We start from the raw sequence: 25,060 nt of genomic DNA on the forward strand, positions 1-25,060 counted from the left end.
GATCTCATCAGGACGGTGTTCCCAAGGAAAGCTACCCGAAGGAATGAAATAGCTGTAACCCCTAGGCAAATTGTAAGAAATAAGTAGAGATTGGAGCCCCTCGGGCGTCATGGTCGAAGGACCAAACCTATCTAGCATCCGACCTCGACGAGAGGTAGACGCCAAACTGCCCGAAGCGGCTCGGCCTACGGGTTCGAGGTCATCCTCAAGTTCCACCTCAGGATCACTAAGGCAATCGGGGGATACGACTCAGTTCGTAGAACCCACATCAGTCATACTTGAAGAATCGTCAGAGCTATCAAAGCTAGACATCGAGGAGAAAGGGTGGATTCAGGAAAGTACTCACCGGAAGAAAGTTTTGAAGGCCCCGGAAATTGGAACAAGCCAAAAACCTTGAAGGCGAAATAACAAGCCTAGACGCGAATTGAAAAGCCTGGACGCGAGCTGGAAAGTTGGACGCGAGCTCAAGAAGCAAATCACAGAAGTGACAAAACGGCTAGGGTCCCCTACTATTTATAGCCACAGTAACCGAGAACCAACAGTTCAAATCAGAGCCAATCCGACGGCCCGCGTTCGCGTTGACCGCACGTCCCCTGAGACCAAGACGTGATTGGCGCACGCCTTTCTGAAACTGACGGTGCACCGGCGCACGTCTTTCTGAAACTGACGGTGGACCGGCGCACGTCTTTCTGTAACTGACAATTACCAGTGCACGTCTTTCTGTAACTGACGACTGCCAGCACACGTCTCCTCACCTTTCAAAATGGCAGCGGCGCACTCTTTTCAAAAATCAAAAGACCCGCTGTCACGTCTCCCAGCGGCACGCTTTTTTGAAATTTGAAATGTGCGCGCGCCGCCACGTCTGTCTGTATTTGGACACTCCAAAAAACCGAAGAACTCTAACAAAGCACCTCGCGCTATCAAGATTCGAAGAACGGGACAAATCCACCTACCACCTCGCAAACTTTCCGTGCTAGGGCAAGATCCTTGGCGTGAGGAGTGGAGGGCAATTGATGAAGGAAGATTTGGCCCGACCTCATAGTTACGCGATACATGGCAAAATCGACAGATCGGCACAAAAGTACGCCTAAGGCGCGAGCACTAAGGGAAGGAACTAGCAGCGGACCGAACTCCCCTACCAGCAGTTCGAACTCCCTACTAGGAGCCCAAACTCTCCCTTAGGCCCCAAGCCACTCAAGGGACAGAAACCCGAACTAGCCTACCTTGTAGCAGTTCGGGACACACCCCACCGAACCGGCCTGCCTTGTAGCAGTTCGGGACACACCCCACCGAACTGGTCTGCCTTATAGTAGTTCGGCACACCTCGTCGAACTGGCCTGCCTTGTAGCAGTTCGGGACACACCCCACCGAACTGGCCTGCCTTATAGCAGTTCGAGACACACCCCACCGAACTGGCATTCCTTATAGCAATTTGGGACACACCTCACCGAACTGGCCTACCTTGTAGCAACTCAGAACTCACCTCACCGAATTGGCCTGCACTATGGCAGTACAGGACATACCTCCGAACTCAAGACTTCACCCCACTCACCACTCCAAGACTTCGCCTCCAGGACGCCAAACCGTATCACGCCTAACACCAAGGAAGTTTGTACCCAGGGGCAGCGCACCTGACTAACTTGGGATCTGACGCTTGAATGGCCGCACTTCAAACGGCCACCTACCATCACCACCTGACACCGCTATCTCCAGTTACAGAGACGGCTCCGACAAGGAGCAGTGGCGGTTCTATCCCCACAAAAAGGATGACACCCGAACTGTCAAAAACAGAGATAATCATACCCAACCTGACAAAGGCCTCGGAGTGAGTGCGCGAAGTGGTTATAAAAGGCCCCCTAACCCTAACAACAAGGTATGTGAACTTTGTGCCATCTGGTCTTTACTTTGCCTTTGAGAAAATACTAACTTGAGCTTCGGAGTTATCACACCGGGTTCCCCCCGGAGTCAGAGTCAGAGTCCCTCATCTTCTCCGTTTCAGGATCCCCGTTGCTCTAGTTAAAGGCAGAATCGTTGACAGGTAAGACCGGCCGGATTGTGCTCCATCATCTCTCCTTCCCAAATAATGGAATTAGCAAAGGCTTTGGAGGCAAGCGGCAAAATTTTCATTTGGGTTTTTAGGCCACCGATCGGATTCGACGTTAATGACGAATTTAGAACTGAAGAGTGGTTGCCGAACGGATTTGAAGAACGAATGAGAAAGAGCAATCAATGGCTACTAATCCGCAGATGCATGGGCGCCTCAATTGGAAATTCTGTCACATAATTCTACTTGTGCATTTCTTAGCCATTGTGGTTGGAATTCAGTGCTGGGAAGTTTGAGCCAGGGAGTGCCGATAATAGGTTCGCCATTGGCTGCAGTGCAATTCTTTAACTCAAAACTGTTGGAGGAGATGGAGGTGTGCGTTGAAGTTGCAAGGGAAACTTTGTTCCTCCTACACACATAAGACTCGAGTGCGTATTTGGCGTGATGAGCTGCAACAATGGCGGCTTCAATGGATCGCACGGCAGCGACGATGTCCCAGTGAGCAGATCATATGAGCGAGAGAAGCAGAAGACTTGTAGGTTTCTTTGACTTGGTTCATCGTTTCTTTGAACAGTTCCGGTGCAGGCGTAGCCGCAACTGGATAATGGGTTACTGGTGGATTGTGTCAGTCGTCGAGAGTCGAGACTCAATTTTCAAAATCGCCGCCTCGTACGGCGCCACCTCGTCCCTTAGCGAGACCAGCCCCAGTGATTCTCCTTTTCCGGCTCCTATAAACCTCCTCCGGAACTTGTCTTTCAAATAGACCAATCGCCTCAACTTCATCACCACCGCAATGTCGGCAGCACTTATGTTCTAGGACAATGCGCCTCTTGCAAGCCAACGTATGCCCTTTTCACCGCCGACACCGCTCCGAATACCTCCCCCATTAACACTTCCATTTCCCTCACCTCTCCACACTCACCAGTTTATTCTTCTCCACACCCACCAATATATATGCTATTCTGTAACTTAAGAAATTTGCAGAATGATTAGCTGACCTTAGCTTGTGCTCAGATCGTAATGAGAATCTGGATGGGTTGTCCATCGACTTCCTGTAAAAGGGAATTGAACGCAGAAGTTGTTGATCTTTGATTTCCTTTTTGGCGTTCCTCCAATCGACCTTTTTTGGACTGAAAAAAACAGAAAACCGTCATTATAGGAAGTCAATCTGCCTTGTCATTTTTAGGCAATCAGAGGAAAGAGAGTTTGGGCAAAGGGTATTTTAGTAAAAATAGGTATACAATGGCCCATATAGGGGTAAAATAAATATTTTGAAAACAAAGGAGGTTTTAGTTAAAGTTAAAATATTGAAAAGGTTTTTATGATTGTCAGACATTTTAGGAGAATTTTTTGTATTTTACCCTAATAATAAATATAGGTATTGGAGATATTCTCTATGTACGACCAAGGTAATGTTTTGAGGTTGATATGAGGTGCGCTCTATTAAGAATAGATGTAGACTCCTAATAAGGGGCCAAGGCCAAGGGGGCGTCCGGCGGTCCGGATGAGCTACAGACAGGTGTGGAAAAACCTACAAAAGAGCTACCAAACCAATCAAGAGTCAACCTACAAAGGAAAACCCAATCAAAGAGTGGAAACGTGTACATAATGTATATGTAGATCATTACACTTGTACTTCGGCTGTAGGGAACGTTTTTCTGGGCTTGGCAAGTCCACCCATCACTCTTCTTGTCTTGGTAGAAATGTTGAGGGCAATTCCTCTTTTACCCCCACCAATGGTAACATGTCATGCCTAAGAATGATCTCAACAGGGTCTAACAGCTAGGGGTGAGCAAAAAATCCGAAAAATTGAATCGATTGAAACCAAATTGAGAAATTGGTTAATTGAATTGATCGATTTGATTGATTTCGAGTTAGTGTTTTTAAAAAACTGAAGGTATTGGTTTGGTTTCCATTAATTAATATAAAAAACCGACAGTTAATTGAACCGACTGGTATACATATATTTTTATATATATTATATAATATTTTATATATAATTTTTATAATAAGTATTGTAAAAATTTAAAAACTGAAAAAACAAATCAATCAACCGGTTAACTGATTGTCTTTGATTCGATTTCGATTACCGATTTTCCAAAACCGATAGTACCGATTCGATTCAAAAAAACACCCCTCGTTCGGTTAAGCACTTAAGCACCCCTACCAACAGCCAAAGTATGCAAGGTTGATCCATTGATGGTTTGTTCTAAGGCAGACAGCTATCATCCTCTGCAATATCGGTTTAAAATGAACGTAGATGGTGCTAGCAAAGGCAACCCCGAGGATAGTGTGTCCTTGCTAACATGAAAATTTTCATACGATATCCCTAAAACAACGGAACCAATAAACTAAACTAGAATCATAAATGTGTTGTTTATTAAAATTTATGAGTGGGTTTTAATTGCGCAAAACTCTTTCCATATAGTATTATAATTTTATATTGGAAATAGAAATTTTGATTTGCGGAGGATGTTCCGTGAAGATTACATTTTAAGAGCTGATTAGTCTTTATTGTACTTTTGTTGTTTTTTTCTGGGAGTGTTATGAGTTGAGAGATTTTTATGCTGGGGTTGGGGAAGGCAGACTAAGTCCTCCCCTGTTATTGCTATTTTCCCATTTGATAATGGTTAAGATGGCCGCCCCTACTTGCTTGTTTTTTGGTTCATGGCATAATGGATGGTGAAGCCCTCAATCGATCGATCTACCGTAATCCATCCAAACTTAAATTGGATTCATGCTTTTCAATCCCAACTCTAACCCAACTTCAACCCGATGTTACTTTTTCAGGCTGTATTTGGGCTAATCCGGCCCAAGTTGCAGCACTATCATTTATACTGTGGCGTCAGTCGGATCCCCAATAAAAACTGCAAACCGGGACAACAGTTAGGTGAGGTGTTAATTTTTTTCTATTTGGGTTCAGTTTGGAAGGAGTACAAATAGAAATATATGGAGTAGTGTAAAACCTTGTATTTTGTATTATTTCATTGTATATATTTGCATTTGTATTTTTTTCCAAACTGAGCCTTAAACCCTTGTCCACTTAGTAAATTTGACCTGGTAAGTGCTTTTGACATGCCTCTTCGTCTCCTCCATACTCAAAGAGTTTATTTTCCTTCATTCAGGTCCTTCGGAGCATTTTTCACTTGTGAATCAACACATGAGACATTCTCATCTCAACCTGGAATAAAAGAAAATCCAACTTGTATTGATGACTTGATATGTAATGTACATCATATTGGAAGATGTGTTGATAGCGGATCCAGATTCTATAGGAATGATTATTATTATTTTTTTTTTGTTTTCTTTTTTAACTTTGTGAACATGTACAATTCAGGTAACTTCATCCCTACAACTTCTTCAAATGCCCACAGCCAATATAACCATAATCCCTATTTTAACACCTCTAAAGCTTCTCCTCCTCTTGGGGTGCTCCTCTTCAAGCTCCTCCAATAGGCGCAATTATACAACAGCAACAACAATAACAATAACATCAAAACAAACATCTTATATTTAAGGGTGCAATTTAGATCGGCCCAAATTAACATTTTACACTACTTTGGGTTTGGGCCTTAAGCTGGACCCATTAAAATTTGGACAAATTGCACCCTACTTACATAATAGTATAATACATTGTCATTTGCAAAATGAAACCAGATTTGACAAGGGCCTGTGTGGGGTGAGAATTGTCTGGCAAAATATTTGTATTTGTACTCTTTCCAAACCGAGCCTAATGTCTCTATTAAAAAAGACAGCACTGTGCATAAGATTCGCACTAATATGAGTCTGGGCAACCTAAGTATGTTTGCATATCTTAATTTTTCCATTGTTTATCAACATTTCTTGAGTATATCCTAGAATTGACACTTCACATAAATTACTCGTAGTCATCTGGCCCATAGACTTAGGCTGCATTAGGAAACAATGCAAATGGAGTGTAAATCCCGATTCAGGGTAATTTGCACTCTGGTTCACTTTTGCTTGTGTTTGGCAACATTACTTTTATGCATTGATAAATGACAGAAAATGCATTTTCCAATGCATATTTACATTGATATAACATGTAAAAGTACATCAACAAAAAAGAAGTAAATTTGCATTCAAGTGGGCTTTTGATTAAAAAATTCATATGCTTTATTAGAATTCGTGTAAAATAAATTTATCAATACAAAACTAACCGAACTTTGCAATTTATATAACCCATTTTACACTCTACATATTTGCATTCACACTTATTTTCATAGTTTCCAAACGCAGCCTTAGGAGCTATTTATTAACAACTGAAAAGGCTGAATTAAATGACTAATTGCTTGACTTTTAGTGAACAAGCTATTCAGTAAGGTGTAAGCATTCCAATGGCTGAAACTGGAATTGGTTCAATAGTTTGAATTATAAGCCTGAAACGTAATAATAAATGAATAGAGATATTTGATGAAGGAAAATTTGGCCCGACCTCTTTATTATGAGACACGTGGCAGAAACGACAGCTCGGCAAAAGGGGTCAAGCCTAGGCGGCAAGAGCACACTCCGCCGAACTAACCCACCTTGTAACAGCTCGGGACAGACTTCGCCGAACTACCATCTTGTAACAGCTCGGGGTAGACTTCACCGAACTGACCGCCTTGTAACAGCTAGGGGTAGACTTCGCCGAACTGACCGCCTTGTAACAGCTCGGGGTAGACTTCGCCTAACTGACACCTTGTAACAGCTCGGGACAGACTTCGCCGAACTGACCCACCTTGTTACAGTTCGGGATACCTCCGAGCTCAAGACCGCCTCGCTCAGTACTTTACATCATCTTCTAGGCACCAAAACCAAACAAGTCGTACCACGCCTGGCACCAGGGAATTCCGTGCCCGAGGGCGCCACGCCTGACTGACTTGGGATCTGACGTTTGGCAGCTGCACTCTAAACGGCCACCTGCCACCGCCACTGACGCCGCAATCTCCAGTTGGACGGTTAAGCAGTGACGGTTCTGTCTCAGCAGAAGGGACGACAGTCGAGTTGACAAGCGCCAGAGTAATCATACCCGATCTGACAAGGGCCTCGGGGCGAGTACGCGAAGCGACTATAAGAGCCCCTGCCCCCCCGATAAGAGAGGTATGCAAAAACTTTGCGCTATCTGGTATTACCTTGCTTTGAAAGATTCTAACTTGAGCTTCGGAGCCTCTACACCGGGTTCCCCCTGGAGCTTTCCCATCTCTCCCGTTTCAGGATCCCTGCTACCTCATTCGAAAGCAAAGCAGCGGACAGCTAAGACCGGCCGGATCGCGCTCCATCAATTGGTGCCGTCTGTGGGAAAACGCTTCAAAAAGCCTCCCTCCAAACTTTGATACCCCCCTTTCTTGTTTAAAAATCCCAATACTCATGGCCTCCTCCAGCAACACCGGACACGACACGGAGACAAACGCCACCGGGGAGCAACTTCAGGTCCCCGTGGTGTGCGTTGGACACTTCACCATCCCCCTTTCGGCGGATGGGATCCCCATCCTGAACACGCCACAAGCAGTGGCACCCGTAAACCCTCCTACCACAATCGTCCACTTTCATCTCCCCATTGAGACAACTTTCACTGAACCAACTGCCGTCCCCCTGGCAGCTAGCCAAGACCGGTTGGAGGACCTGGTGCAGTGCATGCGGGCAATGCAAGCCCAAATGCAACAGTTCCAACAACACCAGCTTCACCAGCACCAAGTGCTGCACAACATCTCCCAGTATCACTACCAACAGCAGTTCCCCCAACTGCCACTGAACCAACCACTACTTCCACCTTGCCACCCCGCTGCGAGGCCGGTCAAGGCCTCCCCGCAGGATGGGCGCCCCCGCCAGGCGAAGGCCTCCCGGCCCCAAAACCACCCCAACAGCCAAGCCTCGTCCCCAGGCCGAAGAGAGAGAAATGTCATCCCCGCCTCGCAACCCGCGGGTGGGTCGGGAACCTCGCCCGCGAGGTTAGCACCCCGGCGCTCCAAGCCCGAGCTCCCCCTCACCGAAAATCGATTCAGCGCCCTGGCGGCAGACTACCATCACTCCGGGTCCATCGAGGTCGGTAACACAGAGGCCAGCAGCGCCAGCACAAGGCCCGCTCAACGGCGAAGGCACCGGCGAAGCCGCCAGACCGCCACCCGCACCTTGTCGGAAGTCAGAGGCAAAGCCGCGAGCTCGGACGAGGTAGGAGCTACCCCGGCTCTCTTCGTTCCTTCCCCCCTCGCATCGGAACTCCTGGCGGTCCCCTTACCCAGAGACTTCAAACTCCCACCTCTGGACAAGTACGATGGGTCCTTCGACCCCAACGACCACGTTGACGCCTTTCAGTCGCAAATGCACCTCGCCAGGGCCAGCGAATTGTGCATGTGTGTGGCCTTTACCACCACCCTTAGGGGGGTAGCCCACACTTGGTATAGGAACCTGGCCCCCGGGTCGATAAAGTGCTGGGCCCAGTTCGTGCAAGTCTTCACCACACACTTCGTCACTAGCCGACGGTGCCCCAGAACAGAGGAAAGCATCTTCGGAGTGGTCCAAAGAGAAGGAGAGTCTATTCGGGGCTACATCAAGCGGTTCAACGAGGCATGCTTGCAAATACCACGGTTGGACCCCGCAGTGCAGCTCGCGGCGGCCAAAAGAGGGGTGATGCACAAAGAGTTCAAATGGCACATGGTGGCCAACCAGCCCGCGACCGTGGCCGAATTCCTCAAACTCGCGGATAAGTTCATGAGGACTGAGGAAGAGATCAACCAACGAACCGAAGGCGGGAACGAGAAAAGAAAGAGAGAAGGCGAGCTCTCCAACCCGGTGAGTAGAAAAAACCCGACCCGGGAGCCGAAGCCGAACCAGTCCTTCCGGGCCCCCTTAGCAGTTCGGACGGGCTACACGCCGTTGAACACGAGGCGGACAGAGATCTTAATGATGATCAAAGACGCTCCGTACGTTAAGTGGCCACCTCGCCTGAAGGGAAATCCGAACGATAGAAACAAGAATCTGTATTGTAGTTTCCATCGAGACCATGGTCATAGCACCGAACAGTGTAATAACCTCCGCTACGAGATAGAGGGACTCATCCGTCGCGGATACTTGAGAAATTTTGTACAGCACAATAACAATAAAGCAGGTCGGCAAGGGGAGCAAGAAAAGGATGCAACTGAGTCTAGCAACAGACCTGCCGAACCGTTGCAGAAGCAGCCTCCGGAAGAGAGGCCAGTTCGGGGAACCATCCGTGTAATAGTCGGAGGATCCGTAGTAGCAGGGTGTACCTCGGCAGCAGCCCGGACTTCAATTCGCGAAGTGGCCCTCAAAGAAAGGAACCCCCCAAAGAGGCCAAAGACCGAAGAGCCAATCTTTTTCACGGAGGACGACGCGCGAGGAGTCCACTACCCCCATGATGACGCGCTTGTCATTAAGCTAAGGATTAGCGATTTCGAGGTCAGACGCGTGCTCGTAGATTCGGGCAGCTCAGCGGACATCCTCTTCAAATCGGCATTTGACCAGCTGCAGTTAAAGAGGAGCGAGCTGAAGCCCGCGAACACTCCCCTGGTAGGTTTCAGCGGAGAGGAAGTTAGGCCCCTCAGGAAAATAACTGTCCCTGTGGAAGTCGGCACATGGCCTTATGCGGTCAGACTCAACCATGATTTCCTGGTAGTCGCGACCCCCTCCCCATACAATGCCATAATAGGGCGGCCGATCACGCATGTCCTACGGGCGGCGGTCTCCACCTACTATTTGGCCATGAAGTTCCCTATGGACTTCGGTATAGGGGTAGCGCGGGGCGACCAGCTCGAGTCCCGCAAGTGCTACGTTGCCGCCCTAAAGGGAAAAACCAAGACGGCCGACGACCTCGAGCTGGAGGGGCCGGTGGAGCAAGGTGAGGAGCGAGCTTCGCCCACGGAGGAAACAGTCGCAATCCAGGCTTCAGCTACGGACCCAGCTCGCACACTAAGCATCGGAGCTTCCATCGAAGATCCCCTACGAGCCGAACTGGTAAGTTTTTTACTCCAAAATTTAGATATTTTTGCCTGGTCCGCGGCCGACATGCCCGGCATTAGCCCCGGACTGATAACTCACAAGCTTAATACTGACCCTGTAGTCAGACCCGTTAGACAGAAGAAACGCAACTTAGCCCCAGAACGCTGGAGAGCGGTCGACGAGGAGGTTGAGAAGCTCCTCGCAGCAAACTTCATAAGGGAAGTCCACTACCCGAGCTGGGTGGCCAACCCGGTGTTGGTAAAAAAGGCAAACGACAAGTGGCGCATGTGCGTCGACTATACCGACCTGAACCAAGATTGCCCGAAAGACTGCTTCCCCCTCCCCAGAATTGACCGCCTAGTGGACGCGACCTCGGGAAACGAGTTGCTAAGCTTCCTGGATGCCTACTCGGGCTACAACCAAGTTAGGATGGACCCATCCGACGAGGAAAAAACCAGCTTCATTACCGAGTTCGGCCTGTATTGCTACAAAGTCATGCCCTTCAGACTAAAAAACGTTGGGGCAACCTTCCAAAGACTTGTAAATAAGCTGTTTCGGCCTCTGATTGGTACGAAGATAGAGTGCTATGTAGACGACATGGTCGTCAAAACTCAGTTTTCACAAGAGTTAATACAAGACTTAGATTCTTTTTTCCAAATCCTGCGACACTTTAGCATGAAGTTGAATCCCAACAAGTGTGTCTTCGGCGTCACCTCGGGCAAGTTCCTAGTCTACATTGTCAATCGGCACGGTATTGAGGCCAACCCGGACAAAGTAAAAGCCGTTCTAGATATGAAACCACCTCAGAAAGTAAAAGAGGTCCAGAGGCTAAACGGCCGCATAGCCTCTCTAAGCCGCTTCTTATCCAAGTCAGCAGACCGCTGCCTACCCTTCTTCAAGGCAGTCAAAGGCAAAGGGTTCGAATGGACCCAGGACTACCAGTTCGCGTTCGACGAACTAAAAGGTTACCTCGCTAGTATACCAACCTTAGCCCGGCCCGAGGTAGGCGAGGTCTTACAACTGTACCTCTCGGCGAGCGACGAGGCGGTCAGTTCGGTACTAATAAAGGAAACAGACCGGGTCCAACGACCCATATATTATGTTAGTAAGATTTTGCAGGGAGCAGAGTCAAGGTACCCGGAGATAGAAAAACTAGCATACGCCCTAGTAATAGCAGCTCGGAAACTCCGCCCGTACTTCCAGGCTCATACAGTCATCGTCCTAACTGACAAGCCTCTCAGACAAGTTTTACTCAAACCCGAAGTCTCCGGTCGACTGACAAAATGGGCCATCGAACTCAGCGAGTACGATCTCCAGTACAAACCGAGAACCGCTATCAAGGCCCAAGCTCTGGCAGATTTTATCGCCGAGTGCACTTTCAGCCACGAAGCCTCGCAGGTCGAGCCCGAGGCCCCCATTTGCGGCGAACCCGGAGCTCCTGAGCCCATAGAGTTCGAACCCCGTGAAGTAGCATCCAGTGTGGCATCTCTCCTGATCAGGCGAAGAGCGAATTGGGATGAGGGGCCCTGGATCCTTCACGTGGATGGTTCCTCGAACCGGCAGGGCAGCGGAGCTGGAATAGTCTTGTGCGGCCCGAGCGGCACAAAAGTAGAGTACGCGCTACGCTTTGAGTTTGCGGCATCCAACAACGAGGCAGAGTACGAAGCACTAATCGCCGGACTGGACCTAGCGCGAAAGTTAAAGGCAAAACACTTGGTCATCTGCAGCGATTCTCAGCTCGTGGTAAACCAAGTTACCGGCGAGTACGAAGCACGCGATCTCTCCATGATCGCATATTTGGCCAAAGTAAAAGAAGCCCTGCTCAACTTTCGGTCACACATCATCAGGAAAATCCCGAGGTCCAAAAACACTGAGGCCGACGCCCTGTCCCGGTTAGCCAGCACGAGTCACAACAATATGAGAACCGTGTACATAGAGGACTTACCTCGGCCTAGTATTCTCGGGGGGACAGAGGAGGTCACTCCCATCTTAGAAGCAGAGCCGAGCTGGATCGATCCACTCGCGAGCTTCCTGATAGACGGAACCCTCCCTGTAGAACGCAATGCCGCCAAAAGGGTGCAGCGCCAGGCGGCCAAGTATGTCATAATAGACGAACGGTTATACCGACGGTCGTACATGCTCCCCTATTTGCGGTGCCTGCGACCTACCGAAGCCGAGTTTGTACTCCGCGACACTCATGAAGGCCTGTGCGGCGGACACTTGGGGGGCAGAGCACTCGCCCAAAAGGCACTTCGACAAGGATACTATTGGCCAACGATGAAGGCAGAAGCTGTCGAGCTCGTTAGAAAATGCGACAAGTGTCAGAAGCACGCTAACATCCACCATCAACCTGCCTCTGACCTCAAATACCTCGCCAGCCCGTGGCCCTTTGCACAATGGGGCATCGACCTCCTCGGGCCATTCCCACCAGCAGCAGGCGGGCGAAAATTCATAGTTGTTGCGGTAGATTATTTTACGAAGTGGATAGAAGCCAAACCTCTGGCAACTGTTTCGGCCCGAAACATACAGAACTTCTTTTGAAAGAACATAGTATGTCGCTTCGGATTACCTCGGGTTCTAATTTCCGACAACGGAAAACAGTTCGAGGATATCAAGTTCCAAGAGTGGTGCCAGGACATGGGGATTCGGCAAAATTTCACGTCAGTCGCGCACCCACAGGCAAACGGTCAGACGGAAGTAATGAACAGAGCCATCCTACGCGGACTGAAAGCACGCCTGGATCGAGCTAAGGGATTGTGGGCCGAAGAGCTACCAAGTGTCTTATGGGCTCACCGAACGACCGAAAAAGCAGCCACGGGAGAAACCCCCTTCAACCTCACCTACGACACTGAAGCGGTGATCCCGGCGGAAATCAAAATACCAACGTTGCGATTAGAAACATACGACGATCGGACGAACGGAGACGAGTTACGCACCAACCTCGACCTACTGGACGAGGTAAGGGACCTCGCGCACATCCGAATAGCGGCATACCAGCAGCAGGTAGCCCGCTACTACAATAGCAGAGTAAAGCGACGAAGCTTCCGAGTCGGCGACCTGGTCCTCCGGAAAATTATGGTGCCCGAACCCGGCGTCGGCAAGCTTGGACCTAATTGGGAAGGTCCCTATAAAGTAAAAACAGCGCTCGGGGGCGCATATGAACTCGAAACCTTGGAAGGCAAACGGGTACCCCGAACGTGGAACATCGTGAACTTGAGGCGATACTACCTATAAACCACCTAGCGAAGTGGACAAAGTCAGGCCGTGCCACAAGGCAAGCCAAGGAACTTCCGCACATTATCAGCTCGGCAAAAAATCAGTTCGCGGCATAAAAGACCACGGAAATCTAAAAACCCGGCAAAGAAATAGCTCGGGGAAGATGAGCAAGGGGAAAAAGACACTCCATTGCAAGAAACAGTACATTGGCAAAAAAAAAAAAAAACTACATGCCCGGAGCAACTTCTTCGCCATCGGAAGGCACTTCAACAACACCCGAAGGCCCTGCCGCTCCTTTAGAGTCCGGCTCGCCATCGGCAGCATTGGCCATCTCCTGAGTTATGCGCGAAGTGGTTATGGCACTTACATCGAGGTCGGGTATGTATTCTGAATCATCCACCGGCTCAACTTGAACCCCCTCTTGTAAGAGTCCACCATCAGATCGTCAAAACACGGGGAGGCAATGTAGTCTTCAACTGCCTTCTTTTTGGCGTCTTCAATGCCTTGGGAGAAAATCTGTGTTCTCTCCCTAATGTCCTCCCGAAGATACTCGACTTGATGCTGCAAATCCAACTTTAAGTCTGCCATGTGCTTGACAACTACCCCCATGGCCTCGGCGTCACGCTGAGACCTCGCCTGTCTGGCCATCGCGACGCGAGCAGCCTTTTCAGCAGCGTAAGCAGCCGCCTCAGCAGCCCGGGTATTTGCCTCTGCAGCATGGAAGGCCTCTTCAGCCGCATGAGCAGCAGCCTCAGCAGCTCGCGCCTGTCGCGAGCTCCTCTCCACTTGGGCAGCCAAGGCATGAATTGAAGAATTCACCTACCAAAAGAAACAAGTGAGCAAATAACAGCAGAAGCAACAGAATAAAAAAGGAAGACGGCATCTCACTTACCACCATGGCATGTGTTACAGTGCGGCAAGCGACCTGATTCAAGGGAAGATCGGTCCACGCCGTGACCTCCTCGGGGAAAGTAGCATCCCTACTCTTTTGAAGAGCGTAGTTCGGCATCAACACGCTCCTAAACTCCCCTTGAGCTCCCGAGCTTGAGGGCCCAGCCCGCGTATGAGCAGACCCGGAGTGAGGAGCACTTGAGTACGCAGGAGCGCCTGTATGAGTGGTTTCAGCGAAAGGCGCCCCGACAGTCTCGTGCACCGATGGAGTCACTTCGGGCTCCCTGGGCAGATCCTCTGTCATATGGTCAGGGGCTTGGGGCTCCTCATCCAGGGGCAGCTCGGTACGAGTTCGCTTGGCGACCCGCTTCCTCCTCTTCATACCTTGGAACAAACGCCCGCCGCGAGTTCTCTCCGCATCCATCACACCTGCAGAACGAGTTCGACATCAGAAAAAAATGAAGGAACAGAGCATGCAAGAAACCGCATAGCCAGAAACCTACCCGAGCTCAGGCCGGCTACAAAAAGCTTAGCCTCTGTTAAGTAGTGGTGGCACTTTAAGCCTTGCCGTGCCCACTGCCGGAGACCCTTCACCGTCTCTTTATCAAGAGTTACGCCCGAGTCGGGAGCGGCCTCACCCCACCCGGTCTGAAAGGGCCATCCTTGTGCACTTCGCACGCTGAAATAGTCCCGCTTCCACGCCGGGACCTTGTTAGGGAGATCGTGCAGAAGCTTAAAACCCTGGCGAGGAGTAAGGTAATACGCCCGTCTGCCCCCAGGAAGAGGACCCGCCTGTCTCTTGAGCATCAAGATAGAGGAGAATATCTCTAAGTCCAAGGGGAAATTCTGCTCGCAAAAAAGGGATATCGTCCCCACCAAGTTCCGTATAGAGTTCGGATGAAGCTGGCCAATGGTGACACCAAAGTGGTTTATGACTTCGACGAGGAGGGGATGGAAAGGAAGTTGCAACCCTGCGGCGAGCTGCTCTCGAAAAATCACGATCTCGTCGGGACCGTGTTCCCAAGGAAAGCTACCCGAAGGAATGAAATAGGTGTACCCCCCAGGAAGATTGTAGGACAGAAGTATGGATTGAAGCCCCTCAGGCGTCATGGTCGAAGGACCAAACCTATCTAGCATCCGACCTCGGCGGGAGGTAGACGCCAAACTGCCCGAAGCAACTCGGCCCACTAGTTCATAGTCTTCAAGCTCCACCTCGGGGTCACTGAGGCAGTCTGGGGACACGGCTCGGTTGGTGGAACCTACGTCGGCCCTACTCGAAGAATCGTCTGAGCTATCAAAGCTAGACATTGGGGAAAAGATAGATTCAAGAAAGTACTCACCGGAAAGTTTGGAGAACAAGCTAAAGAATCGTGAAGACTGTATAACCAGCCTCGATGCGAGCTGGAAGAAAGACGCGAGTTGGAAGGTTGGACGCGAACTCGATAGACAACCGCAGAAGTGAAACCAACCGGGGTCCCCCACTATTTATAGCTACAGTAACCAAGAATCGACCGTGCAGACTGAAGACGATCTGACGGCCCACGTTCTTACCAACCTTGCAACCCATAAAGTCAAGACGTGATTGACGCACGTCTTTCCGAAAAAAGCAGAACGTCAGCACGTCTTTTTGAAACCAACGTCGCTTTGACACGCGTCTTTTCGTATCTGACCCGCCGCACGTCTCCCTGACAGTCGACGGCGTACGTACAGCAGTGGCGTGCCTTTTCGAAATGACCCGCTATCACGTCCCAGCGGCGCGAGTTGGTTTGAAATTTAAAACGCACGGTCACAACCACCAGCGTTTTTGAGTAAGGCACGTTTCCAGCCTTCTCGAAAACCGAAAAAACCCTAGCAAAAGCATCTCGTACAGTGAAGGTTTGGAGGACGGGACAAATCTACAACCACCTCGTGAAAACTCCCCACACCATGGCAAGGCCCTCGGCACAAGGAGTGGGGGGCAATTGATGAAGGAAAATTTGGCCCGACCTCTTTATTATGAGACACGTGGCAGAAACGACAGATCGGTAAAAGGGGTCAAGCCTAGGCGGCAAGAGCACACTCCGCCGAACTAACCCACCTTGTAACAGCTCGGGACAGACTTCGCCGAACTACCATCTTGTAACAGCTCGGGGTAGACTTCACCGAACTGACCGCCTTGTAACAGCTCGGGGTAGACTTCGCCAAACTGACACCTTGTAACAGCTCGGGACAGACTTCGCCGAACTGACCCACCTTGTTACAGTTCGGGATACCTCCGAGCTCAAGACCGCCTCGCTTAGTACTTCACATCATCTTCTAGGCACCAAAGCCAAACAAGTCGTACCAGGCCTGGCACCAGGGAATTCCGTGCCCGAGGGCGCCACGCCTGACTGACTTGGGATCTGACGTTTGGCAGCTGCACTCTAAACGGCCACCTGCCATCGCCACTAACGCCGCCATCTCCAGTTGGACGGTTAAGCAGTGACGGTTCTGTCTCAGCAGAAGGGACGACAGCTGAGTTGACAAGCGCCAGAGTAATCATACCCGATCTGACAAGGGCCTCGGGGCGAGTACGCGAAGCGACTATAAGAGCCCCTGCCCCCCCCCGATAAGAGAGGTATGCAAAAACCTTGCGCTATCTGGTATTACCTTGCTTTTGAAAGATTCTAACTTGAGCTTCGGAGCCTCTACACCGGGTTCCCCCCGGAGCTTTCCCATCTCTCCCGTTTCAGGATCCCTGCTACCTCGTTCGAAAGCAAAGCAACGGACAGCTAAGACCGACCGGATCGCGCTCCATCAATATTCATTTAAGATTGCAACTACAAATAAGTGTAAAACGTTGTATGATTTTTTAAATCTTGTATCTCCACTCTTACCAAACTGAGCGAAAAGATAAATTGGTAATATATACAGACTTTTTGGTAGAAGTAATATATACAGACAGAGCAAACGGTTTTTGTCGGATGGGCCCAGTAGAGCTACCACTTATCGGGTTTTAAAAATAGGCCCAAAACCAATTACGATGGATTGGGTTAGATGACTTTGGATCTGTTGGTCGATCAGGCCCATTAATAGGTCCATATAGATTAAGACGTCGGTATCAATACGACCTGACCTGTAGTTATTGACATTTCTCATGGTGGGTGTGTTTCTTATTAGCAGTACCCGATATTGCCAGTATTTTGGGGCTGAAATATCTTTCATTGTAACCGGGTACAGTAGAAACCGGATGGTTGGTTTCAGTAGGCTTGTCTCATCATTTTCGACTTTCCAATCAAAATTGAGCATTCTGGGATTGAGTATGACTCAGTTGCCAGTTGTGGTGATAGTTTCAGAAACTAAAATCTGGCAAAATTGAGCATTCTGGGATTGAGTATGACTCAGTTGCCAGTTGTGGTGATAGTTTCAGAAACTAAAATCTGGCAATGTACCCATTAATGAGTATGGGATGTATAATCTCACAAGTTCAGAAAGAATTTATTATGTCAGTTTCATATCGGCTTATTTACAGGTTTCAATTGAATAGGTTTGTTGACCATCAAAAAACAAAATGAATCGGTTTCCATACTCATGGACCAACCCACAAAATTAATTTGATCCCCTCTTTAATGGGAACTGGGAAGTGATCGGGTCAAATTTATCTGGGTTTAAAGTACCCATTATGACCCGGATTATGGTGGCCGGATCAGTCAGACTGATTCACTGATGGAATGGAGTTATGGAACTAACATCCACTGATCCACATCTTGCACCCAGGGCCCAGGCCCATGGAATCTACAAAAGCAATGGAATTCGTTTCCATCAGTTTTAGAGAATAGATTCAGAGTAGAACCAATTAATTAATCAGGATAATCAGGTCTGACCCGATTAGGCATTTTAATAATATAACCTTAAAAATTGTAGTAAATAATAAGAAATCAGATATGCTCCTCACATAAAACGCTTCACACTGACTTCACAACTTGTAAATTTTTAATTCATGACCTCATGGGAGATGTTCTTGATGCACAGCTGAAACGTGCTGTGAGGCACTCTCTGTGAGGAGCAAATCGGAACTCCTTAAATAAACACTTTAGTCTTCATCGATTTGGAATTGTAAAATCCTAACCCAATTATCATTGTGAAGACAAATTCCAAAGTTAATAATGTAATCAAGGTGGGGTGGGCTTTTTGACATCTCTCAAGGTGGGGCTGGGCTTTTTAGCAAGTTGCAATTCGTTTCAGTGTAAGACAAAATGCAATATTTAGGCCCAACTGACCAAAAGATCAAGGGCAATGTGCCCATAAAACTCATGGATTAGAATCTTTTATCTTTATCGGTCCTGAATCCTGATCACAGGAAGAAAAAATCTCAATCCAAGGGCTATTCTGACCCATGTAAACCCTAGACATGGACCCTTGAGAGAGAGAGGGAGAGAGACCATTTCTTGACCAAAGACGACCGACAGCTGATCCGAACTCCAGCAGCTGATCGCATATCGGAGATATAAAAAAATTAATAAAATAACAAAGTGGCTAATTACAAAAGAAAGGACATCAAGACAATCTTGTTTTTGTAGCTTTGCGAACAGGAATCTCTGGTGGGTCCCTCCTCTTCCTTCCACGATCCATAAGATCTAGTAACGAATCAACGGTCACAATCATTATCATGATCAGTGTCACCACCACCATGTTGTTAGCGATCTCACAGTCTCAATTTAGCGGGGCTAGCTCGAACCGGTTTAGTAAGGGCTGGCAGTTGGCGAGCCCACGGTTCGAATCGGTTGGGACCCACGACACTGATCCTTCAAAAACTCGGCTTGGTTCGATTAGATGACGCTCTATACCGTGAAGCGACGAGGAATTGAAAATCGGGGAGTCGGCACGACATCTTGGCCGGATTTTATCATCTCGATCCGGTCCTGGATGGTCCTGTCAAATAGCCGGTTCTGGGGGTTCTCGGCGTAGCAGACGTAGTAACAACTAACGCAAGCCTGTGGCAATGCCATGCCGATCCGAGTCTGATACATTGATCAAGGCAGCATGGTTTTGGACAATTAGAGAAACCTAACACTCAAGTTGAGCACATCAAGTATTTGATATAAAAACAATAAGACAAATAGAGGGGGAGAAAGTGGTACCAACCAAGAGGTATCCGATGATAAAGGTCAGGAGCGACACAGTGGCAGTGAAGCCCTTGTGGACCGCCCAAGTCCACGATGCGGTGGAAAGCACGCAGATGGACCCGCTGCATACTCCGGTCAGGAAGCAAACTGCGCTGGTCATGTCGGCGTCTACGATGGCTTCCATCCCTTGCTTCTCAAACAGCTCCCATGTCTGCTGTGATGCCTGAACAAACCCCTTTCCATATGCAGCTATCTGTAACAAACAAACAGTTCAGAGATTAGAACAAACACCCAGTTCATTTCAACCCCAAATTAACATGCCCAATGACTCCAATCTGTCAAATCGTTTAGACAGTAGTTGATACAAAATATTGCAGAAAACGGTCTGGCTGTGATCATTCAATGGAAGTTATCTGTTTTTTTTTTCCACCGTTAGGGCCCCTCTTGTTATGGACATGCTAGGTTGCTCCCAGCAAATAGTCTGTATTTGTCCACTATAATCACATAATCAATCATGGCTGTAGGAATTTTGTAGTGGTTTAGTGTTAACAGCAGCATTGATTACCTGAACATAAGCCCAGCCATTGCCATATCTGAAGATGTTCTCCATGACTCTGAGGCAGCAATGGGCACAAGAGAACATGAACTCATCTTCGCCTTCGAGCAAATTGAGACCCCGAGCGACAATTCGCAGAGCTTCGATTGCTGGCACAAAGAGGGAACCCAGACTAGCGCTTCCAAGGTTCCTAGTCATCGCTCTTTGGAAGCAACATTGGGTGTTTGACTGCATTCCTCTAAGATAATATAGAGCTATAACCCGACTAACTGTCAAATTGGATACATTTCTCATCACTTCAACCGTCCAAGCTAAGCTCAAGAACAGTGCAATCACGACCAAAGGGGGAAAGTAGAAATTCAGGGCTCCAATCACTGCTACAACCCAGAGAGTAATCCACATGAATCCAATACCCAGCATCCAGTAAGTAGGTTGGTTGAGATCAGAGAATTTCGGGACTGGTTCGAGTGATTTTACGAAGACTTTTGCGCAGAAACCAATTCTATGAGAAACCCAACAAGCATAGAGGCCATTACCGACTGCGAAGCAGATAAAGGCAACTCCGACGACGTCTGTACTTGCCCTCTGGAAGCAAAGCAGAAGAATCCCTGCAGCCAGCGATGTCACAAAGCAGCTCCATAGTATGACCCTAACCATGATTTGAGGCCATTCCCTAACTGCCTTTTGCCATACAAAGGCAAGAAAAATGCTTAGAATCGCTGAGACTTCAACCTGTGGCAACCAGAACTCTAGTATCCGTTTCTCTCTTCTTTGAGTGCTATTTGTTTTCAAGAGCCCTTGAACTGCCTTATATCCAAGAAAAAAAACTAGCCCAACTGCAGCAACCATGTGCAGAAGAAACAGAAACAGAGAGATTCGGTTCGTGTAAGACCTTGAACTCAGTGTATTGAACGGTTGCTGATTCGATCAGGAAAAAACAACAAAAACCCAGAAAGGATAAAGGTCAATAACTTGTAAAAGAAACGAACCTTCAAGCATATCAGTCTCTTTATATATGACTTACTTGTGGCTGTGGGGTCGGCGTCGGTGCAGTCTGTGCAGGAGAGGGAGTTGCAACCCGGGAGGCAACCGGCGGTCGGGAGAGATTTGGAACTCGAGCACCCTGAAAGGCTATCCTTAGAGGATTGTAAGGGTTCAAATTCCTCAATCTGGACACATTGAATCCTCTTCCAGTAGAGCTTTCAGCAGTTTTTTCTTGAAGACCCACTTCCTGTTTCTCTGCATCCTTCACATCAACATTAACTTTGTTCTCCTTCTCACCTTCTTCTTTCGCTTCGTTTTCTTTACCCCCTCCCTCCATTACCTAAGAAGACAGAAAATCTCTGCAACTTTAGTAGACCATTAGAAGAGAAACAGAACAAAGCCGCCACTCTGTAGTTCGTTGCAAATGTTCTTACCGGTTCTTCTGAAGCACCCATATGGGAGAGCTGCCTGTGAAATCTATGCCCGTTCGGTCGTCCCCGGCGGTGGCCGTATCTGGTGGGATTGTCAGTTACTTTCTCTGGCTGTTGTTGTTTAGCTTTCTTTGAGCCGTTACCCTCAGGCCTCAGCTTCTTCTTTATTATTATTTCTTTCTGTTTTCCTTTTCTTTTTCTCGTTTTCAACTTTACCTCAGCTCCACGTACGATCCATCCAATTCCAACCCACTTACTTGCAGATTGATTAGCAGAAACATGTGGGTGGCTGGGGATTGGGTTTGGATCTGATTTTGGTTTGAATCTAGTCGGGTAAGAAGGTTTGATCCAGATAGGTATACAGCCAGCTTTGGCTCTTTGCCCATACAATTCGGATCAAACAATCTTACAGTGGCTAACTGATTCAGAGCCCAAGAGATATGAACCACAGGATTGAACATGTAGACAATCCAACCGGTAGAAACAGGATTGGTCGTGAACCTTTTTCCCCATTATTTTGACTATTCTTCTGATGAAGGGATGGCCATATAGAAGGAGCAATGACCGGTTGGAGGGGGACAGTCGGCGGCAATGCCACAGCAAGGAATATAACTGTGCCGGTTGGCCCGGTTGCCACAACCCACATGGCTGCTTGACACTATAAAGCCCATTGACTGGCTAGCCAAAGTTGGTCGACCAAGGATCTCAAACCACACAGTTGGAATATTGTGGCAGTTCAGATAGTGGGTCCCACACACAATGTTCCGATTTCCGAATGTGTAAATAGTTCCAGCTTTAGACTGGTAGAAAAGACTTGGGTGGATCCGAATCCTGCCCAAACCAAGCATGGAGACCCGACCCGACCCATTTGGTGAGATAAATTTCCTATCTCAGTACTTTGGAAGCTTGTTGGGCATTTGAGTTGGGTAGGAAAGATAAGGTTGAGATGTTGAACGGTTTGAGATTAGTCTAGGATGTATCTCTAGAGGGTAGAATCATGAGAATGACTGGATATTAACCCCTCGATGTCATCACTTGGGAGGCTGTGCCTGTTTTAAGGCATTATTACCAATTAGGGTTAGATTGTCCTTTGGAAATTCAACTTGAAGAATAGATTAATATTAACATATGGCTACTTGTGTAAATGAAGTTTGTTTAAAAAAAAAAAAATTGAGATCATTCCAAGGAGACGGCAAATTTTTTGAATGAGGTTGTTATTGTATGTACCTAACTTCACTCCCCCAGTGGCCAAAGTCTGCCTCGGAATGAGTTGAGTACTTTGAGTGGAGTCACCAGGCAAAGCTTTAATTAGACTGCTTTCTTTCAATAAACAAGTGGTAAGGCCTTGGTCTTGATGCTTGATAGTCTTACCAAGTTGTTTTCACTCACTGGATGATTCTTCTCACTAACTCCTGTTGTTTGGTTGGGATGGGTCATAGCCTCACATCCTTATAGGTGGGGGGAGTAATAGGTCTCAACTGAACCTGGTGGAGATATCAATTAAGCATGGAAAGCTTCTCTCTTTTCCTGTTATGAGATGTATTTGCCCATTGTATTAGTGGCTTAGAATTAGTCTAGTTTGATTTCACAGAGCTTTTCTTGGTGTGCAGGTAAATGGGCTATAAGTCTAATACCTAAAAGCTTGATTAACTGAAATAGTTAATCTTATACGCGCAAAAATAAAGGTGGGTTTGGTGGTACAGCCTTATAGATGAGACAATTGAATCCTGCAGGGATAGTAGAATTTTCTTTGGAGCTTTTGGGCTTCCAAAATCCAAACCAGAGAAAAAGAAGAAGAAAAATCAAAACAAAACTCTTTGCGGTCTTTGTACTGAAAAAATAAAAAAAAAATTCTAACACGTCAACATTGCAAGGAAGAAAAACCAAACAGAAGAAAAAATAGTGAAGTTTCATACAACTTTTTTAAATCAAAATCCATGGGAGATATCTCTTTGGGTTTGGCGTGGTATCCCTTAAAGCAAAAACCTAAGACCTAAGTCCTAATCAAAGGTATTAGGTGGAGGGTCATAAAGGGAAGAAAGATCCATCTTTGGCTTGTTAAACAGACAAGCATCCTCTCCTTCAACCAATCTATTCCTCTCGACCTCTGCCTTTGCGATTTAGGGAAATTGGATGTAGGCCCATAATTAAATTAACATCTTTCTATGAATTAAAATTAGGATTCATGTATCCGATCCCATATGGTTGGGATAAGGCTGGGACGATGATAATATTAAATAAATTGTATTTAAGAAGAAATTAGATATTTAAATTTAACTTAAAAATAAGAAAAATTAATATGAACATATATACAAATTTATCTAATATATAATACCAAAAAATAATAAGTAACAAAAATGATGAAAATTAATACAAATTTACAAGACAATTCATAAATCCAAAGATAATGCCTAGGGTGGATTCAATTAGGGTTGAAACTGGAAGACTCTTTTTGTTTTAATTTCGCTTAACAAAGCCCATATGGGATTAATTTGCAATTCTGAGGTAACCCACCTCCACCTCTTCCGATTTTTGCTTATTAGTTATAAATACAAAGGTTTACAATGCAATGTATAAGGTTTTGCACTCTTACCGAACGGACTATGAAGTATTATAGCATAGTTTGAGATGGGTGTAAATAAAATATGCATAATGCAAAATCTTGTATATGACCTTGTATTTGTATTTTTCATCCTTCGATATAAAATTTGTATTGTATATATTTGTCATTTCATTAAATTGAAGAGATGGGATACACAATTTTCCCTGTGAAGGGAAAGAGATGATGATGGAAATTCGTTCAGTCTCAAAAACTTTACAGAGACTTCTCAATGCAGCCAAAGGGACTGGATAACCCACTGAGAGTGATGCGATATTCCATTTTGGATTTGGCATGAGAGGTTGGACTTGATTTCTCTTGACCTTAGAGAAAGTTGGCCATGACATATGGTGGTGGTGTGGCTTGACATCACTAAGACGATGGACACAGCTTTCAACATCGATCCTACAGCCAAAGGCAAACCGCAAAAGAAAGTGAAACTTTATATAGGTCAGATGGTACCTCCTAGCTAGAGCAATATTTTCAGAGTATAAATGTTAGTTTTGAATAGACCTTCCAACCAAACACAAGAAAAATAGGGCGGGTCCATATATAGCAAAATAATTTACTATACAAGAAAAAGGGGTTAATGAAATCATCATCTCAGATGAGATGATCGATAGTGGGTGCTTTAATTATTCTAGATTAAGAGAGAAAAACATGTGTTGGTAGAAGATGACTTAAAGTTGATAATCAATGGTGATAATGGAAAAACGACATCAACCCACTGAGCCTTTAGATGGATAATCCGGAAATCATTTGGTAACTGAATCTGAAAAGAAAGAAAGAAAATCTTACACTTGTCTTTTGGGTTGATCAATATAAATTTGTGAGAAATATTTGTTGTCACATCATATATGAGTGTTGTCATTTTAATTACAAATATACACGTATATGATTAATCATTTGAAACGTCAAATTTGTGGTTTTAGGTAGAAATAGCATTTTGTATTGATCAATTCGAAACATTTTCATAACTTTTCATGTAGAAAAATCTCTCCACATAAATTTGTATTAATCAATTCAAGATGCAACTGCAATACGACACTGTACAACACACCCTCTAATGGCATAGATGAATGGTGGATGGTTCGCGTATTGAAAGAATACGATACCTACACTTTTCTAATAAGGATCATTATCCACGGTTGCTTGTTTTGGTATCAAATGCCAATCATTCTCGATGGGTATAAAGGGGGCCACCTCTCTCTTCTAGTATATTGTTTTCTCTGATTTTCTCTTTCACTAAGATTATGTTTGGTTTAAAGGAAAAAATAGGGAAAGGAAAGAAAGGTAAGG

At 46.8% G+C, this 25,060-nt stretch overlaps 1 protein-coding gene across 1 annotated transcript; it reads right to left on the reverse strand.

Annotated features, from left to right (window-relative positions):
* Positions 1 to 18,381: 18,381 nt before the first annotated feature.
* On the reverse strand, positions 18,382 to 21,408 carry LOC148872346 (protein PNS1-like). The gene is made up of 5 exons (XM_088967174.1): positions 21,166 to 21,408; positions 20,772 to 21,071; positions 19,757 to 20,665; positions 19,211 to 19,444; positions 18,382 to 19,086 (listed from the first exon to the last, which is right to left on the reverse strand). The coding sequence occupies exons 1-5, from the start codon at positions 21,184 to 21,186 to the stop codon at positions 18,907 to 18,909; spliced, it is 1,644 nt and encodes a 547-aa protein (XP_088823300.1). The 5' UTR covers positions 21,187 to 21,408; the 3' UTR covers positions 18,382 to 18,906.
* Positions 21,409 to 25,060: the final 3,652 nt, after the last annotated feature.

The sequence above is a fragment of the Nelumbo lutea genome, chromosome 2 (genome assembly GCF_056320005.1).
Source record: "Nelumbo lutea isolate HS-2025 chromosome 2, American lotus-T2T, whole genome shotgun sequence".
Taxonomy (NCBI): Eukaryota; Viridiplantae; Streptophyta; class Magnoliopsida; order Proteales; family Nelumbonaceae; genus Nelumbo; species Nelumbo lutea.

What these genes read in the sequence shown, in the direction of transcription:
- LOC148872346 (XM_088967174.1), bottom strand. Translation starts at nt 21,186, where the DNA reads ATGGGTGCTTCAGAAGAACCG. An exon ending in CGCCGACCCCACAGCCACAA is followed by an intron (nt 20,666 to 20,771) that starts GTAAGTCATATA and finishes TGATCGAATCAG; the next exon opens with CAACCGTTCAATACACTGAG. An exon ending in TTATCATCGGATACCTCTTG is followed by an intron (nt 19,087 to 19,210) that starts GTTGGTACCACT and finishes TCAATGTATCAG; the next exon opens with ACTCGGATCGGCATGGCATT.